This window comes from Barbatula barbatula (assembly GCF_947034865.1).
Source record: "Barbatula barbatula genome assembly, chromosome: 19".
NCBI classification, from domain to species: Eukaryota; Metazoa; Chordata; class Actinopteri; order Cypriniformes; family Nemacheilidae; genus Barbatula; species Barbatula barbatula.
In genome coordinates, this window is record NC_136782.1 from 18,973,702 (window position 1) to 18,994,241 (window position 20,540).

A 20,540-nucleotide genomic window follows, 5' to 3' on the forward strand; every position below is an offset into this window, starting at 1 on the left:
GTCTTTAATCAGACTAAAAAATATTGAACAAGTTGGACAAGACCATGAATAAAAGTAGCCAATTCATGTCCAGATCAATACTGTTAAAAAAGCATCCCAGCATGCACCTCAAGAGGTTGATTGAGAAAACACAGATAGGCCAAGATCTGGTATCCAGTCAAAAAGATGAATCTGGTAATCGAAAAATAGTTTTGATATGTTGGTCACTGTACTGTCATACTTTTGGTATTTTATTATTTTGTTTACTATAGTAATCCTCGACTATGAAAAATATTAGCAATACATTTTAATATTTATGAATACATATTTAAATAGCTTGTTTAATAACTGGAATCAATAACCGTACAGTAGCTTTTAAATGTTTTATTTATGTTTTTTAGAGAAATCATTGAAGGATCAATCACTCCCAATAGCTGGAGTATTTTAAGTGATGACAGACGTCTGTTGACAGAAAATCCTCAGGTCGGAGTTCTAGTTGGAGGCGATTGTCTGTTCGATCCACGGACGCAGGAAGGTGACGCGTGAGTAGATCGCTGGCGCGCGAACGTTGCAGTCAGTGCTGCCCCATGACACGATACCCGCTTGGTACCAAACGCCTCCGCTCTGACACACCAGAGGACCGCCGGAATCACCCTGAATTGATCAAATCCACAAACATTAGAGCAATTATTTCAACCTCGACATCAAACATTTGTGCAGGTGTCAAGGGGTGCATATACCTGGCAGGAGGAAGCACCGGATGCCCCAGCACACATCATGGTTTCTGTGATTCTTCCCTGTCCCCAGTACTGCGTGCACTGAGGTGTGCTTATAATGGGCAGAGTAGTTTGCTGCAGATAGCGAGGATTGGCTGTCAAACAAATCAAAAGGAGAATATCAGATGCGTGGTGCTGTTTTGTGTGCTTAGTATATGCATGTAAACAAAGTGTTAAACGCTTTTACATATATTGCTAAAAAAAGAAACATTACGGGTGACTGCAGTTTTGCCCCAGCCAGTGTTGACGCAAATAGTGCCAGGGGGGATGTTGTCGTTGACGCCGACCAGACAGACTGGTGAGACGGTTGGAGTCATCTGGGCCGGAGTGGCCAGTCTCACCACTGTGACATCATAAGTAAAGGTCTGACTGTTGAAGTATGGATGGGTGATGGCCTACAAGTGTGGGAGAAAATGTATGAGTGAACTTTCAGGAACATGAACTGTTCAGGAACTCTGTTTTTTAAAAGGTCTCTAACAGACCTAAGAGACAACATGGCAGGTGTAGTTGGTTGTATTGAATCTTAAAGGGACAGTTTACCAAAAAATGTATACCGCCTTCAGTTATTCAACCTTGGGTTTTTCAAAACATGCATATGGCTTTGTGTCCACACAATGGAAGTCAATTGAGGTAAACGGTTTGTGGTTTCTTCAAAATATCTTCTTCTGTTTTATATAGAAGAAAAAAGTCATACAGATTTGGAATGACATGCGGGTGAATAAATGAATTGCTCCTTTGAGGTATATTTTAAATGTTTCTAGGCAACCGTTGGCTATTTGACTTGGAAGGTGTAACTTCACTTTCACTTTTTTGTTTATTTCATTTATTTTAACATTAGCAAGTGTGGTAGAATCAAAGGGATGTTGATACCTTGGCAATACTCATGACCTGAACAGGTTCAGAATTGGTGGCAAGGTCATATTCTCCAAGAATAACGTAGTGAGCTCCAGCCCTAAAAAGACATGTAAATGTTGACAACATGCTTATGCATTAAGAAAAAGACAAAAAGTGTGACCGATTGAATCGATCTTACTGAACGCGACAGTGGGCGGCGGTGAGAACCCAGTACTGGTTGAGCAGAGATCCTCCACAGAAATGGAAGCCATTAGATTGCTGGTTTATACATAAAAAATAACCATCAGAATTGAGCTCCACTCGAATATTTCAAGTGTAAATGATGTCAGCTTTACCTGTAGAGAGACCTGCCACGGCCAAGAACCAGGGACTGCATTCTCTCCATTTACAATTCGGTTAAAGCCATTGATTTCAGGCGTAATAGCAGGCACTCCACAGCCTATGGTGAGTAAAGAAACACATACAATTGTAACGTTTGTTTATACTGTTCGTTTGTCATACAATACAGGCAAAGTGGTTTGGTAATAAAGTCAGATGATCACTAATTTACTGAAAGATGCTCACCCAGAGTGGAGGCCACCAAAGCCAAACAGCTGATGATCCAAAGCATGTTGTAGACAAGAGCCTGTAATGTAATCCAACTGTCTCTCTCTACGGCTTTATATTCTCCCCATCAACTGATAAAACTGGGAATTTATTTCAAAGCAGCTGGAAGGATCTCACAACTAAAGAACATTTATTTCGCATCCAGCAGTGTGTTGAAATGTTTACCAGGTGGGTCAACAGAGGACAGCCTAATATAACATAAGCCAAGAATTAAAATAGCAATCTATGTCAAATCAGTCTCGCAGCTGTAAAATATTTATAAGTATTATAAATATATGTATGTTCAAGGTTCTTGACTAAATATCGTGGTGCGTCAGCGGGTGCTTCGGGTCTATTAAATCTGCTGGTAAAGCCTTTTGGGATAGACATACTCCTTTTGAAGAATTATTGTTCATTTTATTTAGCATTATATAGTGTATATGGTAGGGTATAAAAATGTTTATTATTATAAAATTATTTTAAAAGGGCAGTTTCCCAGACAGGCATTCGATTATGCAAGGACTAGGCCTTAGATCAATTAGGACAGCCAAAAAGATTTAAAACATGCCTTACAAAAAACATTACTTGTGTGTAGACAATAGCACTGATGTACTTGAGATATGTCAGAGCAAGCTGTTTTCAGTTTAGACAGCGCTAACATTAATTTCAGTCCCTAGAAACCTCCCCTAAATATATACAAAAGTGAAAAAAGTATCTTAACCTGTCAAGGCCAAAGTAAAGCTCACATTAATAAAAGTTATCTTGAATCGCACAGGTCTCTTATAGAAAGCTGATGATGGTTTGAGTGAGAATGGTTCTACAATAAATGGTTGAGAATAACCTCACAGAGAATACGAATAGGGTCATCACGACAGGCGCGCATGCTAAGGTAAATGCATTGTTTTAGTTAAGATAAGTGAAATAATGTCATAATTCGCCACTATATTTAATATACCAAATGAACGGATAGGCTATACAAAGCGTTTCTCATTATTAATGATAACACTTTAAAACAGGCGCCATGGGAAAACTCTTAATTTGCACAGGTTCGGTTTTGGATTAATGACGGCGCTCTCCAAGGACAATATTGTGATGTTTGGCACTAGAAAGAGAATAGGTAGACAAGGATTTGTGAGGGTATTTCGCAAAGCAAACGCACTCAAAATCTAAATAAAACTGTGTTTAAAATGTAAAACATGAATAAAATTATCAAAGTAACTGTCAGGTTTAGCTCAGCTACCAAATCTAAATCAACTATAAAGGACACGGATTGAACTGCTGAGAGGATTATTGGTGCCCATTCTTTAAGACATGTACTATTCCATAATGAAGAAAAACGCAGGTCCCACAAGTGTAAATGTAACTGTTTACAGCTACTGCTGCAATGCCATTTATAAAAAATAATCCCTACATATGAATATTTCATATAGAGCATCATATTACATTAGCTCCTTGCACAGGTGTACATAGCATCTGTTAATATGTAAATTCTCAAAATGTATTATTCCAATACAACATCTCTTATATTTTATTATTCCTATTAATTTGTATTTTGCATCATCATCATCATATTAGATAGAAAAAGTGTTTGTAGTATAAATTAATTCATGGGCGGAAAGGTCTTAATGGCTTCCCCTTTTGAGGCATTTGACTAGCAATGAGATATATGACGATGCAAAGATCAAGAATGAGAGGAAAGAGAAAGCCCACAGAGAACCTGTGAACAGAGCGACACTAGAACTTTTCACAAACACCAGTTGAAATGCCCTGCAAATCCACAAGAGGGCATCATCATACCTACATCACCCAGACTGCCATTATCTCACTACATTACCCCAAACCCAATGCTGGACTCGTTGTTTGATCTGTTACACCTGTGCCTAGTTAACCTTACTCTGCTTTCTACCCATGTATACATACTATATACACAATTCTGCAATGGGATCTTCACCCTTTGGAAGAGCTGAACACGCAGCGCCAGCTGAAACCTGGGCTCTGATCCTTTGATGTGGGTGGGGCATTACACCAAATATTTTATTTCATTTATTGCAGATTCATCACCCATGTGGCTAAATATACAGTAGTTGGCGGTAATACTCCTAAGGAGTGAACGGCCAGAAGATCTTCACCCTGTCTCTCAGAGCAGTTTATAACAGATGTTGCTGCAGCCACTCACAAAAATAATGTTTTGGTATATTTATGGTATGCAAAATATCTTGATGGAACATGATCTTAACTCAATATCCTAATGATTTTTGGCATTAAAGACAACTCGATTATTTTGACCCGTACTACTTTTGGCCATCACTAAAAATGTTCCAGTGCTACTTATGACGGATGCAGGCTTAAAATGAAAATTCTGTGAATCAGTCACCCTCAAGTTGATCCAAACCTGTATACATTTCTTTATTTTGTTCAACACGAAGACATTTGGAAAAATTTTATCAACTGAGGTATCTGTAGCATATGGTAGTCAATAAGATATTTTACAGAATTTAGAAAAACAAAACGTTCTGGGGCACTTTTGACTACCATTTATTTTTCCACTATGGTAGTCAATGGACGTTGGAAATCTCAGTTGATAACATTTTTCTCAATATTTGTGATCAACTGCATGAGGAAATTGAATCGGGTTTGGAAGAACCGAAGGGTGATTAAATTTGGGGATGAACTATGCTTTCAAAGGGCTTGTTCACTCAAAAAGGAAAATTCTGTCATCATTTACTCACCCGCAGCTTGTTTCAAACCTGTATACATTTCTTAGTCCACAAAGAAAGATATTTGTAAGAACGTTTTCAACTTTCAGTTCTGTGACATCATCCACTACCATAGTAGGACATTTTTTTCATGTTCTGTTGAACATAAAGTGAGATATTTTGCTGAATTTAGGGAAACACAAAGTTCTGGGGCACCTTTGACTACCATTTCATTTGTCCTACTATGGCAGTTAATGATTGATAACATTCTCCCAAATATCTTTCTCTGTGTTCTTAAGAAATTATATTTTAGTGCATTAAAAATGTTCAATTATACTTTCTATTTAAATTGCTTTCAGTTTAATAGCTCGGGTCAATAACTTGTGTCTGATTTGTAACTTTTCTTTTCATAGAAATCACTGAAGGGCCAGTCAATTCCAATAGATTCAATTTATTTTACCAACATCAGATGTCTGTTGCCTTTTTGAAAGAAAATCCTCAGGTTGGAGTTCTAGTTGGAGGCGATTGTCTGTGCGATCCACTGACCCAGGTAAGTGATACGTGAGTAGATCGCTGGCGCGCGAACGTTGCAGTCCGATCTGCCCCATGACACGATACCCGCTTGGTACCAAACGCCTCCGCTCTGACACACCAGAGGACCGCCGGAATCACCCTGAATTGAACAGATCCACAAACATTAGAGCAAGTATTATAACCTCGACATCAAACATTTGTGCATTTAAACTGTCCACACGTACCTGGCAGGAGGAAGCACCGGATGCCCCAGCACAAATCATGGAGTCTGTGATTCTTCCCTGTCCCCAGAACTGCGTGCACTGAGATGTGCTTATAATGGGCAGAGTAGTTTGCTGCAGATAGCGAGGATTAGCTGTCAAACAAAGCAAAAGAAGAATATCAGATGTGACGTGTTGCACTGTTTTGTGCGTGTGCGCTTATATGCGAATGATCGCAGTCTTTTAAATTACGGGTGACTCCAGTTCTGCCCCAGCCGGTGGTGACGCAAATAGTGCCAGGGGGGACGTTGTTGACGGAGCCGACCAGACAGACTGGTGAGACGGTTTGAGTCATCTTGGCTGGATTGACCAGTCTCAGCAATGTGATGTCAAAGTTGAAGGTCTGACTATTGTAGTATGGATGGGTGATGGCCTACAAGGGTGGGAGAAAATTTGAGTCACCTTGCAGGAACATGAACTTTTCAGTGTCTTTTAAAAGTTCTCTGGTAGACATTAAAGATTTTATGGACCATTTATTCAATTCATTTTAACATAAGCCAGTGTGATATACTGTAAGTAAGTGGACATAGATACCTTGGCAATCCTCATGACCTGAACAGGTTCAGAATTGGAGGCAAGGTCAAACTCTCCAAGAACAACGTTGTGATATCCGGCCCTTAAAGGGAGCGTGAGGTAAACGTTAACATTAGATGCATGCCGAAAAAGACAAAAAAGTGTGATCGATTTAAAAGATCTTACTGAACACGGCAGTGAGCAGCGGTAATAACCCAATACTGGTTGAGTAGGGACCCTCCACAGAAATGTGCACCATTAGATTGCTGGTTAATGCATAAAAACAATATGAAAAATCATTATTATAGCAATGTTAATCATTTATGTAGCTTACCCAAGCAAAACCAATTTCATCATTTACTCGTCATTTCCCATCTTAATCTGCATATTTTAATTGTAAAAAATGGCATCGTGACCTGTAAAGAAACCTGCCAGGGCCAAGAGCCAGGAACCGCATTCTCTCCGTTTACAATTCTGTTGTAGCTGCTGATCTTGGGCTTAATAGCTGGTAGTCCACAGCCTATGGTGAGCAAAGGAACAAATAAACACACATAAACAGAAAGCATGATATAGGTGTGATATACATTACTAAGGTTTTCTGAACAATACTCACCCAGAGTGGATGCCACCAATGCCAAACAGCTGATGATCCAAAGCATGTTTAAGAGTCTAATGTTTTCCAACTGTCTCCAAACCGCTTTATATTCTCTCCAACAACAACTGATAAAAGTGGGAAATTGCCAAGGTGCTCGAAAGCAGCTGGAAGGATCTCACACCTAAAGACCATTTATATCACACTTAACAGTATGTTGAAATAGTGAACTTGGGACGAACAGGTCAACTTACCTTTGCTTAGAGAGCGGAATGTAAAATAAGCTAAGAATAAAAAAAATAAGGGATGCTCTTTTGCAATCTATAATACAAATGAGTTTAGCAATGGTGTACATTATACGATTTTTAATACAAAATGTATTTTGAAATATTTCTTTAACATGAAATAGTTTATATGCAGGCTTTGTGTTAGATTACTAGTGATTAATATAGTAGCTCCACATGTTTCAGCAAAATCTCAGCTAAAACAGATTGTTGCTGGTCTGGATGCTGTTATATGGATGGATGGTGAAAATCTTAAACAACATTGTAGGTCTAAATCTGCTGTCGAAGTCTTTTTGTATTGCAGTAACAATTTGTCATTTCAAAGAATTGTTGTACATTTGAATCGTACAGTATAATGGATTAAGTTATAAAACGATGCAGAAATAAAGATTTAAAATTAGAGCCTCGGTCATGCTCTCCAAGAACGGCAAAGTGATATCTCGCCCTAGAAAGGGAGTAAAAGAAGGAAAGAAGACGTATCAGACTCAATATAAACTTATATATAAACCGGTGAGAAGTTCATAGAGACAAATAAGACTACTCTATATTTCATTTCTAATTATACAGAGTGGTTTATACATTCAAATACATTGAATCATTTAGCAAAAAACATATAAAGTTATTTGATACTGAAGCCTTTAGGCAATGCTTAATGGAAATAAGCAGGATGGAGTCAATGAACCCAATTTTGGAGGAAAAGGCCCTTTCTGCATGTCCCGAGTCTTGCAATGATGAAGTTGCAAACCTTTTTTCCTTCTGTTGATGTTCATCATTTTCTGCAGACTGTTGCACAACAGAGAGAGATGCTAGGAAATAAACAACATTACAGCATGTTTCTTTGTTGACTCATGGGTTAAAATTGTTTGTGTTATTAGGTGAAAGCTTCTGGGTGTTAAGAACACTATGGGATTCAAGGTGAAATCTAATTGATTTAAAAATCATTCAATGACAAACGCATAACTGACAAGCATGCAAACAAGTGTAATCTGAAGATTAGCATGTCACTTGTGCAAGCCTACCTGGTTCAGGCAGGCAATGACCTCATTGCATTAATCATCTGCACTAATGACTCATTGCTTGTCATCTTAACCAAAGCTCACATAAGCTTGCAAGATATCAATCTTGTCCTGCAATTCCAATGTATCATTATTTATATTATAACTAAACTTTCTCCGTTTGTATTATTTACTTGCTGTTTTCAAAATAAAGCACCGGTCAAATTATTATTTACTTTTTAAAGTTATTCAGTAGTGTACACAAAAATACTCAACATGTTACACCTGGCTCAAAGATGTAACATAAAGGGAGACGACATGGCGGAATCCAAAAAGATATTCAATTTATTACAACAAAATACAACCATAACAATAATAAATTGAATCAATAACCTAGCAATAACCACATTCAATATGAAATCTAACCAAACCAATGCTAACAAAACATAACAAGGTTTGACCGTGGCTCTGGCAGAACTGCTCCGTTAACAGATGAGCAGCCGCCCCAACGAACTCTCGTCGTACCAGGTTTAAGTAACCGCCATGATGAGCCTCAGGCGCACTCAAATCAGAGAATCGGTAACAAAGAAAAAGAAACCGACACACCCAACCAAACACAACTCAATCCTAACACACTTTCTAACACAAAACAGTTCTTTAAGAGATTCGTCATCGGACAAACGACCGATGAAAAATTTGGGCAAAAATTACGCTAGTAACAAGCCATCGCAATAAACCTCATCAGCTCTTTTTTAGTACAAGGAATAGGGAAATTCTCTATTGTGCTCACCTTAGCTCTCAAAGGACGCACCATACCTTGGCCCACTTTTTTCCCAAATAAGAAACCGTTGCCCAAACAATTCACCTCCGCTAAATAGATGCTCTATTAAATGAGTTTGTGATGGAACGTCTCCAAACAGTGATGGAAACTCTAGTATAATCTTTGAACAGATAAGTGCACGTTCCATAGTATATGGTCCCCCAAATTTCGCACAGAACTGAGAACTCACTAAAGGCAGCAATGCCAGAACCTGGTCTCCAGGATTAAATACATGCTGTTTAGACTTCCGATCAAACTCATCTTTATCTGCACTCTTTCCAAATTTTTTCGTGCAGCTTTACCAGCCAAGAATAACCGTCTTCTAGAAACGTTTACATATTCAAGCAAAGTTTTTGGTTGTTGTCCATCTTTTAACTGATTGCCCACAACGCCAAGCGGACCACGCACCTTATGTCCAAAAACTAGTTTCCGTGACCTCCCTTGCAGCTAACAAAGCCATAGAAGTCATTCCTTTCAGTCACTATGCAATTCAACACGATATGAACGTAAGAGAGATTTAAGCGTCGATGAAAGCGTTCCAGTACTCCTTTACTCTGTGGATGGTGTGCGCTAGAGCATTGATGCTGAACTCCCAGTTGTTTTAAGACTTCCGCAAACAATTTAGACAAAGTTTATCGGTCACCTTGGGGATACCGAAGAATATGAATTTTGCATTCTTTTGGGTGGTTTTATCTGCACGATTTTGTGGTGTCACAAGGATGTCGCCTGATAAAGACTGATTAAAAAACAATAATTTTAACTTGTGTGTTGTTATGCAGTTGTAGGATTTCACGGTGGATGGGTCGATATGGTTTCGTCCTGCCCCTCATCCACTGTGATTGGCATTTAAAAGTGACATTGACGAGAGCAGCGTTTTGCATCGTTTTTCCCACTTTCTGTACCGGCAAAATATATAAGGCCTACGTTGTTTTGGTGCTTGCATTGTGAAGCTATAAAAGTTATCTTTATTAATGTAGCCTACAATCATATACTTTGTCCATACAAACTGACTTTTTCAGTGCAAACCTTAAAGTTAGTTTCCCTTGTGATCATGTTTTGCTCGCATGTTCCACTTGTATGCCCCAATCCAAATAAAGATGTACTCACAGTGTTTAAACAAAGCATGACACATTGCATCAAGTTCCTGTGCTTTATTAAAGATTTGATTTATAAACTAAACATTAAGAATTGGATTACAGAATAATGTGTTTTAAAAATCATTGCGGTAGCACACAAATACATTACTATAAAACAAATGAATGAACAAGTATGTCTGTGACTTAAGTCCAGCAAATTAACTGATTATTTTCCTTTTAAGTTAAATATTCTTTCAAAGTTAAAATCCTTAAATACATAAGTTAAAAAGTGTTTTCATTTCAATGCAGGTTGTATGAGGTTGTTAGCTAGCTCTAGTTGGATGAGACAGTATCGTCAATCCATTGGCGGAAGAAAGACACGCGAGAGTAGACTCCTGGAGCATTAACAATGCAGTTATTTGTTCCCCATGAAACGATGCCCACCTGATACCAAACACCATTCCTGTCACATACCAGAGGACCACCAGAATCACCCTGCCAATGACACACAGATATCAAACATTGGTGTTGGAATTTTAAGTTTAAATGATGGGTTTCATTTTGTATTTTTCATCTCGTACCTGGCAAGCTGAAGATCCAGAACCTCCGGCACAAATCATGGAAACTGTAATCGGTCTTGTCTGACCCCAGTACTGCATGCACTCAGCAGGACTCACTATGGGCAAAGTGGTCTCCTGCAGGATACGAGGACCCTCTAACAACAAAACAAAGACAAGATATTAGATATTAGAGCTTACAGGTGTCTTGTGAGTATGGACATTGGATTATAAATGAAATGTTACTTTACAGTTGAAGAAAATGCAAACTTACGACCGGTTGCGGTTCTGCCCCAGCCAGTGGTGACACAGAGGGTTCCAGAAGGGATGTTGGTGGAGGAGGAAACCAGATTTACAGGAGATACACGGGACGTTATCTGTGCTGGAGAGGCCAATTTCAACAGTGCAACATCATTGTTAAAGGCTTTTTTGTTGAAGCCAGAATGAACAACGACCTGCAGGGGTGTGAGAAAACCATTACCATAAATAAACAATATATCTCATTTTCTAAGAGGATTTTGTGATTGATTGATTTTGATACCTTGGCAATTTTCTTGATCTGAACGGTTGTATCACCAAAGCTACGGTCAGACTCTCCAAGCACAACATTGTGATATCCAGCTCTTGAAAGAGAGAGATGGGAAAAAGCAAAAATGAAATACAGTTCATCTGTTGTACTAAATCTGTCTGTCAACATAATAAGTACATATGAATCACAGACAGATAGAATGATTGATTCATTTATTGGATCTTACAGAACAGAGCAATGTGCAGCAGTGAGAATCCAGTTCTTGTTGATCAGAGTTCCTCCACAGATATGTCTGCCTTGGGGTGTCTGGTTTAAATGTAAAAAATATGAAATGTGTAAGCTTTAGAAATCGTGTGTTGCTTATTATTCATTGAGAGACACTAATTACCAATCACAATAGTATCAGGGGAAAATTGCATATATGCATGCGGGGCAATGACTTTAGCTAAAATCGAAGCCCCTTCTGTTCTCATAGCGCTGAGGTCATTTTTCACCATGCGATAACGATATGGTTACTAAAGAAACTGACAGCACCAATGCTGTGATAATGCCTTAAAATTGAACTCAGTGTTATTTGATATTTGTGGATGTAGCTTGAAACTATAGCTATAATTTACAATAAATATACATATAAAAAAGTGAATGTATCTCCGGTAAAAAAAGTCATAAACTATCAACACAAAAGAACTATAGCGCTTTTCCTTTTTGGTTGTTAAAGTATGGCGTAGTGTTTGGATATTTAGACACACGTCTTTGACAGTAGTCCTATGTGCATCTTGAAGCGACCGAGTGAAAAACACCATTGTTCCCTATGGACGCTATGAGCGATGTGACAAAGCCGGCTCAGATTTTAGCGGAAAGACGTCATCGCCCCGCAAGCATAGTATACCGATTATGTGTACTGATAAGAATAATGTGAAATGCTAGAAAAACAGTTTATTTAACCCTTTTTAAAATGGAGACGATTCAAATTACCTGGATAGAGACCTGCCAGGGCCAAACTCTCAATGCATCTCCTCCGTTTATAATGCTGACTGAATTATTCGGCCAGACTAGGTGCACAGATTAGTTTTAGATGTTTCCAAAATACATACAATTTAGTTTTACATTCATATTTTTTTACACTTATTGCATGTTATAGCAAAATATTCTCACCAACAGCGGAGGCCACCAATTCAAAACAGCCGATAATCCAGAACATGTTGTAGATGTGTGTCATCTTATGTCTTGATGCTCTAAAGTCTTTCTGATGTTTCTGCTGAGGTTCATATCTGCTTTATATTCTGTCTAGCATCTGGTAAATTTCATTACTCATGCTTTAATGCAGTTAGGAGGAGCATCGGATTTCGTCATTAAGGAAATATCTCGAATAAAAAATACTTTCCTGTATGGAATATTAACAATAAACAATGTATCAGGTAACTGAACAAGTTGCAAGGCTGCACCCCAGTGAAGTAATTCTGTCTTTTTGTGCCGTGACTAACCATGTAGTCATTTAATAATAGCTTACAGGTAACATTTAGATGACTAAATGTACGAGTGTCAGTGCTGTGACACGTATTGCTTTGGTCACAAACTGTTTGTTTGTTGGTATCATTTGGCACACTGGGTCATTGTGAGGAAAACGCTGTTTAATTCATTATACCAAGCCTGTTTGAGATACACGTTGGGAGCTTTATGTCTATGTGGGAGCTTGAACTTTACATTGGAGGCAATAGGCAACGTCCTCAACTGTGTGGCCAGGCCATCCTTTAGTCATTCCCCTGCTGTAGGCGTCGCCCAGATAGAGCTCGGAGATCATGTGGTGGCAAACCTTTTTCCTGCTCATTGTTTGGATTCTCATACTCAACGGTTTCTGCACTCTGTTGTGCAATAACAATCATCGAGGAAATGGAGGAATAATAGGGAGATGCTAGGAAATATACATTACAATATGTTTCGTTATTGACTCACGGGTTAATGGTGTTTGTGTTATTGGGCAAAAATCTGGGTGTCTAAGCCGGTGAAAACATCCAAAGACTTGTGACATGTACTGTAGATACAACACAGTCTCATGGGAATTCGTGACATTGTCACTAACTAATCTATTCATTCGTGTTCATGGACACGAATTTCCCCCGTTTATCGTGTCAGTCAGCAATCTGATGGGAATTTACCAATTTTAAAAGGAGGGTCATTCATATGAATTCCTATTTCCTACGATCTCATTCGTATGTTTTGTTATGATTTTACTTTGTCCCGTGACGTTAGGTTTAGGGGCGGGGGTTAGGGTACCCCATTGAAGAAAAACAGCATACGCGGTTTGGGTAGGTTTTGTGCTGGTTTAAGCTGGTCCTAAGCTGGTTATATATTGGTTTAAATTGACTTGCTCTAACCACTGAGCCACAGGAAAGCATTCTTCGCCCTGCGTATTGAAAGTTGTGCTGCGTGACTTGAAATGGTCATACTAACCTGAAAAAAAAGGGGACATTTGTGTCCATAAACACGTATTAATAGATTCCAAGTTTCATGCCTATGCCACGAACTGCCTTGAGACTTGGTTTGGTAGATCGAGATGTCATTTGTGCAGGTTTTTATTATTGTTACCCACTTGGTTCTTTTCCTGTCAGCCAATGACTATTGCTTTTAAAAGAGCTGAGAATTGGTCTGGGTCTCAAATGTTTGAAGATTTTATGTTATTGGTTTAATCAATGTTTATTTTGGGGGGTTTTGATAACTGTCAGTAATAAAAATGTACAGCATTCGTCGAGAGAAAAATTTTAAGTAGAACATTCCTCTCATGATGCAGTGAGGTCATTGGCTGGCTGGACAGGTAGGTGACAATCTAAAAAACATGCAAGGTACATACTACATGCTCATCTACAGGTCACACTTGTTTACATGCTTTGTCGTTGAAGGATCTCTGGGAACAATTAGATGTTCTCACGTTGAAACCCATTTCACTCCCAGAATGTTTACCTTAATCACACAAACATCATTTACTCATGAGTCAACAAACTTGTTGTAATAATGTAAGTTAGATTATGAGCATCTCTCTGAGTCATTCTCAAATTTACAGTTATAGATTTAGATTTAGATGACTTCTTTTGTTTCAAGTAAGCTAGGCAAGAGCCTTTGGATTTCCAGTCAATATGTAATTGTTGTTTTTCTAATGTGACAAATACGAACATTCCTGCGCTCCCCTTATATGCATAGAAACACCTTTATGAATTGCGAAATTGACCAGATGCAAGACAGAATAAAAAGCTGAGAAGAGACTCGACAAAAACATCAGGAAGGCACTCGTCTACAACATGCTCTGGATCATCACCTGTTTTGTTTTGGTGGCCTCGGCTGTCGGTGAATATGTTTGATATCAAACAACCTTGTACGTCTCATAAATGTGTGTTTTTTTAAATAAATAATTGACAAATTAATCTGCATACTTAGGCCGTATTGTTGATGGAGGAAATTCACTTTCTGCTTGGCCCTGGCAGGTGTCTATTCAGGTAAGTCAATTCTCAAGTATTGTTGGAATTTTTTTTAATAAACTGTCTTTATCAGTGATGTGTAGGACATGATTTTCTAGCATTTCATATTATTCCTGTTCATTTATTTCCTGTGTTGTTGGTTAAATCGTTTCATTTCACTAATAATAATGCACGGGATGCTTCAGACACTTCTGAATTTTATATTCCCTCTATTTAAACCAGACATCCCAAGGCAGTCATTTCTGTGGAGGAACTCTGATCAACAAGAACTGGATTCTCACTGCTGCACATTGCTCTGTTCTGTAAGATCCAATAAATGAATCAATCTATCCATCTGTCATTCATATTTTGTGTGTACAGTATGTTATGCAGACAGTGGGCAAAACAGTACGCAGAGCAGACAAACTTCACAATATTTTCATAAATCTTTATTCAGTATTTTTTCTCATACTAGAGCTGGAAATCACAGAGTTGTTCTTGGAGAGTATGACCGTGGCTCCGATGATGAAGCTGTTCAGGTCAAGAAAATTGACAAGGTAACTTTAAGATATTTTGTGGAAAAAAAGAGGGAGCTTGTTTTCAAGTTTATTTTGACACTGTGGAGTGTTTTTTTTTTAAATCCTACAGGTCATAGTTCATCCTCGCTTCAACAAAAAAGCCTTTAAACAATGATGTTGCACTGTTGAGATTGGCCTCTCCAGCACAGATAACGTCCCGTGTCTCTCCTGTAAATCTGGTTTCCTCCTCCACCAACATCCCTTCTGGAACCCTCTGTGTCACCACTGGCTGGGGCAGAACCGCGACCGGTCGTAAGTTTTCATTTTCTTCAACTGTAAAGTGACATTTCATTTATAATCCAATGTCCATACTCACAAGACACATGTAAGCTCTAATATCTAATATCTTGTCTTTGTTTTGTTGTTAGAGGGTCCTCGTATCCTGCAGGAGACCACTTTGCCCATAGTGAGTACTGCTGAGTGCAGGCGGTACTGGGGTCTGACAAGACCGATTACAGTTTCCATGATTTGTGCCGGAGGTTCTGGATCTTCAGCTTGCCAGGTACGAGATGAAAAATACAAAATTAAACCCATCATTTAAACTCCAGTGAAAAGAATTCCAACACCAATGTATCTGTGTGTCATCGGCAGGGTGATTCTGGTGGTCCTTTGCTATGTGACAGCGAAGGTGTTTGGTATCAGGTGGGCATTGTTTCATGGGGAACAAATGACTGCAGTGTTAATGCTCCAGGAGTCTACTCTCGTGTGTCGTACCTCCGTCAATGGATTGATGATACTGTCTCATCCAACTAAAACAGTCTGATTTTATACCCTGCATTGAAATGACTACAGCAATTTTTATTTGTATGAACTTGAGCAACTTATAACGGGAAACATGTTAATTTAATAACTTATTTAATCTGTATTAACTTGTTTTACCATATGACTCACAAATCTTTAATAAAATATGGATCTTCATGATGTCTCTGGTTAATGTGTTGACACAGAATGAAACAAATGTTGGTAGTAATACTATTAAAGTAAATACTATTTTGTGTTTTTCAAGCACAGATCACAGCAAGAGAAAAAGAGACAAGAGTCTTTGACCTCTGCTCAGATACATGGGGTTTTCTAAAAAACGTGGATAAAACATTTCCTGTTTCTGAACATGTCGATGTCTTGTCAACAGACAATAATCAGTTCGCACAGGCAAAAGGTTTAGTCATGGACGCTGGGGTTGTAACTAAGCATTGTATTCTGCTTGGTATTTTTCTTCATTTTGGGACTTTAGCATCGGTTCATGCAGGTAAATTGAATAAAAGTCATTTGCTTTAGTTTGAGAATGCAAGTGAAAGTAAACCAGTGCTGTTCCTCTAAAATATCTTTGTAACAATAATATTTAATGTATTCAAATGCATGAATTTCTGAAATGCATTATATGAAGTTTGTGTACTTTAAAAGATAAATCAATAGCTTTGTCAAAGATTGTGATCAATGTTGATAATGTTGTAGGTGTTTAAGATCTTTACTACAATATTACATTTTTTTATATTCCTTACCTATCTATTAAACTAGAATAAATGATCTTACAAAAAGATGGTATAAAGAGAATTGGGAGTATTACGTTATAGGCAAATTTGTATATACATTATTATTATATTAGTAATATTAAGATATTGTTTGTTAGTCTTAATGAAAAAATGATAATAAAAACTATAATAAATAAATGAAAGATAAAATTTCTTTCTTTCTTTCTTTCTTTCTTTCTTTCTTTCTTTCTTTCTTTCTTTCTTTCTTTCTTTCTTTCTTTCTTTCTTTCTTTCTTTCTTTCTTTCTTTCTTTCTTTCTTTCTTTCTTTCTTTCTTTCTTTCTTTCTTTCTTTCTTTCTTTCTTTCTTTCTTTCTTTCTTTCTTTCTTTCTTTCTTTCTTTCTTTCTTTCTTTCTTTCTTTCTTTCTTTCTTTCTTTCTTTCTTTCTTTCTTTCTTTCTTTCTTTCTTTCACAGAAACACATTCCCTGTACTACATATACACCTCTTTATCCAAACCTGTGAATCTGTCAGGCATCTGTCAATTTACAGCTATATATATGGGTCTACTGGATGACATATAGATTGATGTCTACAATAACATTGAACAGAAAAAGATTCACAAACAGCAGTGGATGAAAAATTTAATACCAGGGAAACTGGGAAAAAGAAACCCAATCACACAAGAGCAAAGAGCAGTGGTTTAATGTGAATATAAACATTCTGATGGAGCGAATGAATCACACTGATATAAGGCCTTTTCGTTATACTGTATACCAAATATACATAAATAATGTATATTTTTTAGCTATTTTTATCTCGCATACATTTTATTTCAGATCTTCATGTTTTACAAAGGAGACACGGTTGTAAAATTGAAAAACAAGAAAATTAATTACAATTTTCTAAAGGCATCATTGAGTACGCCTATGATGGTGAAGACTTTCTTTCCTTTGACACTGAGGTCTCGCAGTGGGTGGCTTTAGCTGACAAAGCTGTTAAAACTAAGGAGAAATGGGATAACCCCCATTTCAAACCAAGAAAGTAAAATGACTTTTTCCAAGGACATCGGTGGGTATTCCTGTGATGGCAATGACTTTATTTCCATTGATGATAAGGTTTCACAGTGGCTTGCCCCAGTTGACGCAGCTTTTCCAACTACAGTGAACCGGGATAATGTGCCCATTTTAAACCAATACACAAAGGGCTACCTGGAAAAAGAGTGTGTGGACTGGCTCAACAAATTCAGAGAATATGGAGAGGAGGATCTTAAACAAGTTTGTGAGTGAATGTTTTCAGATAAACATTGAATTATCTGTAGCTTTCACATTGTTTTAATTAATTCATGAACTAATATCTGCGTTCTCAGCTCCACCAGAAGTTTATGTGTTTGCAAGAAGAGATCACATTGATCTCAATCCAGCTGTTTGGCCACTGGCTTTTACCCCAATGATGTGACGTTGAACATTAGGAAGAATCGGACACTCATGCCTGAAATAGAGATTGAAGGAGTCAGACCAAACCATGATGGAACATACCAGATACAGAAGAGTGTGGAGATAACAGAGTATGAAAAAGCAGATTATGATTGTTTTGTGATGCACAAGAAGGGATCGTCATCTAATGGGGTAGGTTGACAGAAAGCATTGATTCAATCATTCAAGACAAATCATTCTTTTGTAAGAAGAGAGCAGCATGCTTTACAGACGGGCATGTTTTTTTATGCAGATGGAAAATACTAAAAGACATTCTCTGGCTTAAATCTTTTTCTCCGGCACTTATAGCAGTGAAGATGCGAGCTGAAAGCAACGACTCACTCCACCATTTTTTGCCAAAGGAGAACATATTTACAAAGCATGCTCTGTAGAGCAGTTTTACCATTTAGGGCTACTGTAGAAACAAAACGGTGCAGTTCATGCAAGGGGACCCGTGGTGTATAGAAATAGCACATTCTTATGTAATAAAAACAACGCTTCTGAAGATATAGTTATGTATATTATATTGTATTTCTGTCAGTATGACACACCTTTGAACTCTGTTTTATGACTGCGACGATTTTATGATTTCAACTGTCGAGTTCATCTTTAAAAGTGTTGCATTTTTTACTCCTGAAACAGACCTAATGTATTTTAGTAATGCAGTGATATGTAATAAGTACCTGATGTTTTGTGTTGAAAAATAAACAACAGAAAGACACACAAAACAAGTAACAGTATTCATTTCCCAACATTTGTTTTATTATTTAAAAATGTAAAACAAGATAAATTCTGTTTTAGATACATTACAATATATATAACAACATGACAATTTTATGTTTTATGATCAACATCAATAATTTATTTACAAAAATGACGTATTTCATAAACTACTTGAGGTAATAATTTACTATCATAACATATGCTCACAAAACACCCTATGTCCTGCAAAAGTGTAGAAAATGGCAAAATTCTTAAAATAAATGATCAAATAAACACTTTTCCCAAAGTAAGTTGCTCAAATTCATACATAAGTTATAAAGTGCATTAGCCATTTTAATGCAGGGAATCAACTCAGGTTGATTCAACTCAGAGCTCTAGTTGGATGAGACAGTATAATCAATCCATTTGCGGAGGTAAGGCACGCGAGAGTAGACTCCTGGAGAATTAACACTGCAGTCAACTGCTCCCCATGAAACAATGCCCACCTGATACCAAACACCTTTGCTGTCACACACCAGAGGACCACCAGAATCCCCCTGCGACCAACACACAAGCCATTGGTGTTTTAATATTTCGTTGAAATTTAAAATTGATTTACATGAATATCTTGCATCTAAATTTGTGTTTACATCTTAAGTACATGTACCTGGCAAGCTGAAGATCCAGAACCTCCGGCACATATCATAGAATCTGTGATTGATCTGGTCAGACCCCAGTACTGCCTGCAGTTAGCAGTACTCACAATGGGCAAAGTGGTTTCCTGCAGGATACGAGGACTCACTAAAACACAGACAAAGTATTAGAGCTTACAGGTGTCTTGTATGAATATGGTGACAAAGAGTTTTAATAACAACATGGACATGCGTAAATCCCAAAATAGAAACCCGGCCGACTCATCAACGAGTACAACACAGAATTTAAGCATCTGTCACTGTTACTGACTGTTTGGGTACACGAATATGAACACAACCACTCTTTAAAGTAGATATATGGTGACTTCTTTTATATATCTTTCTCACAATAACAGTCATTGGGCAACAGTCACCTAATACTTTAATCTGTAACAAGATGTTATTTCGTTTGTACTGTATATCTTTTTAAACACACACAGTCATTGCTTTTAAATGTCATTGTATGTTGATGGCGTGATTGTAAACAACTTTTTGCAATAAAGAAAAAATCAGCTTTTTCATTGAAACAGAGAGAAACTTTGAAAATAACTATAGCGACGCAGTCTCCATGCTACAATATAGAAAGTCTTTCTTTATAAGTACAGTTTTGACTTATTTGTGTCATTTGACTTATTATGCATTATTTGTGTCTCCTTCAAAAACTGCGCTTGAGAAATTGTACGTTAAATGAAACTACACCCATAAACATGGATGATGAGAAATGAAAACTTACGACCGGTCGCGGTTCTGCCCCAGCCAGTCAGGACACAAAGGGTCCCAGAAGGGATGTTGGTGGAGGAGGAAACCAGATTTACAGGAGAGACACGGGACGTTATCTGTGCTGGAGAGGCCAATCTCAACAGTGCAACATCATTGTTAAAAGTATCTTTGTTGAAGCGAGGATGAACGATGACCTGGAGGAGAAAGTCAAAAACTCCATTGTTAAAATGCATATTGTAAAGTGTTAAAAAGCATATTGAAATTTATTAAAACCTTGGAAATTTTCTTGAACTGTACGGCTTCATCATCATAGCCACGGTCATACTCTCCAAGCACAACGTGGTGATATCCAGCTCTAAAGAAGGAATGACAGGCAAATGTGATTTCTTTTTCCATATGGACCTACT

General features: G+C 37.7%; 6 protein-coding genes across 6 annotated transcripts; 2 read left to right on the forward strand and 4 right to left on the reverse strand.

Moving 5' to 3' along the window:
- Positions 1 to 348: 348 nt before the first annotated feature.
- On the reverse strand, positions 349 to 2,299 carry LOC306908931 (chymotrypsin-like protease CTRL-1). Its single transcript, XM_079482220.1, has 7 exons — positions 2,175 to 2,299; positions 1,946 to 2,049; positions 1,789 to 1,868; positions 1,626 to 1,707; positions 970 to 1,150; positions 720 to 850; positions 349 to 633 (listed from the first exon to the last, which is right to left on the reverse strand). Exons 1-7 carry the CDS (start codon positions 2,218 to 2,220, stop codon positions 472 to 474), a joined length of 786 nt encoding a protein of 261 aa, XP_079338346.1. The 5' UTR covers positions 2,221 to 2,299; the 3' UTR covers positions 349 to 471.
- A 3,103-nt stretch (positions 2,300 to 5,402) lies between these two features.
- Positions 5,403 to 6,857, reverse strand: LOC306908932 (chymotrypsin-like protease CTRL-1; the record flags this gene model as incomplete). The annotated part of the gene is made up of 7 exons (XM_079482221.1): positions 5,403 to 5,564; positions 5,650 to 5,780; positions 5,878 to 6,058; positions 6,220 to 6,301; positions 6,385 to 6,464; positions 6,615 to 6,718; positions 6,812 to 6,857. The coding sequence occupies 7 exons, from the start codon at positions 6,855 to 6,857 to the stop codon at positions 5,403 to 5,405; spliced, it is 786 nt and encodes a 261-aa protein (XP_079338347.1).
- A 3,441-nt stretch (positions 6,858 to 10,298) lies between these two features.
- Positions 10,299 to 12,270, reverse strand: LOC306908093 (chymotrypsin-like protease CTRL-1; the record flags this gene model as incomplete). The annotated part of the gene is made up of 7 exons (XM_079480681.1): positions 10,299 to 10,460; positions 10,547 to 10,680; positions 10,797 to 10,977; positions 11,064 to 11,145; positions 11,278 to 11,357; positions 12,027 to 12,103; positions 12,207 to 12,270. The coding sequence occupies 7 exons, from the start codon at positions 12,268 to 12,270 to the stop codon at positions 10,299 to 10,301; spliced, it is 780 nt and encodes a 259-aa protein (XP_079336807.1).
- Positions 12,271 to 14,344: 2,074 nt separating this feature from the next.
- On the forward strand, positions 14,345 to 15,831 carry LOC306908094 (chymotrypsin-like protease CTRL-1; the record flags this gene model as incomplete). Its single annotated transcript, XM_079480682.1, has 7 exons — positions 14,345 to 14,390; positions 14,481 to 14,539; positions 14,744 to 14,823; positions 14,976 to 15,057; positions 15,180 to 15,330; positions 15,447 to 15,580; positions 15,670 to 15,831. 7 exons carry the CDS (start codon positions 14,345 to 14,347, stop codon positions 15,829 to 15,831), a joined length of 714 nt encoding a protein of 237 aa, XP_079336808.1.
- A 411-nt stretch (positions 15,832 to 16,242) lies between these two features.
- LOC306908095 (major histocompatibility complex class I-related gene protein-like) lies at positions 16,243 to 18,181 on the forward strand (the record flags this gene model as incomplete). The annotated part of the gene is given in 6 exon segments (XM_079480683.1): positions 16,243 to 16,324; positions 17,384 to 17,436; positions 17,440 to 17,517; positions 17,672 to 17,825; positions 17,914 to 17,961; positions 17,964 to 18,181. Coding segments are annotated over 6 exon segments (633 nt in total).
- Positions 18,182 to 19,116: 935 nt separating this feature from the next.
- LOC306908096 (chymotrypsin-like protease CTRL-1) lies at positions 19,117 to 20,529 on the reverse strand (the record flags this gene model as incomplete). Its single annotated transcript, XM_079480684.1, has 4 exons — positions 19,117 to 19,278; positions 19,389 to 19,522; positions 20,147 to 20,327; positions 20,431 to 20,529. 4 exons carry the CDS (start codon positions 20,527 to 20,529, stop codon positions 19,117 to 19,119), a joined length of 576 nt encoding a protein of 191 aa, XP_079336810.1.
- Between the last annotated feature and the right edge of the window lie 11 nt (positions 20,530 to 20,540).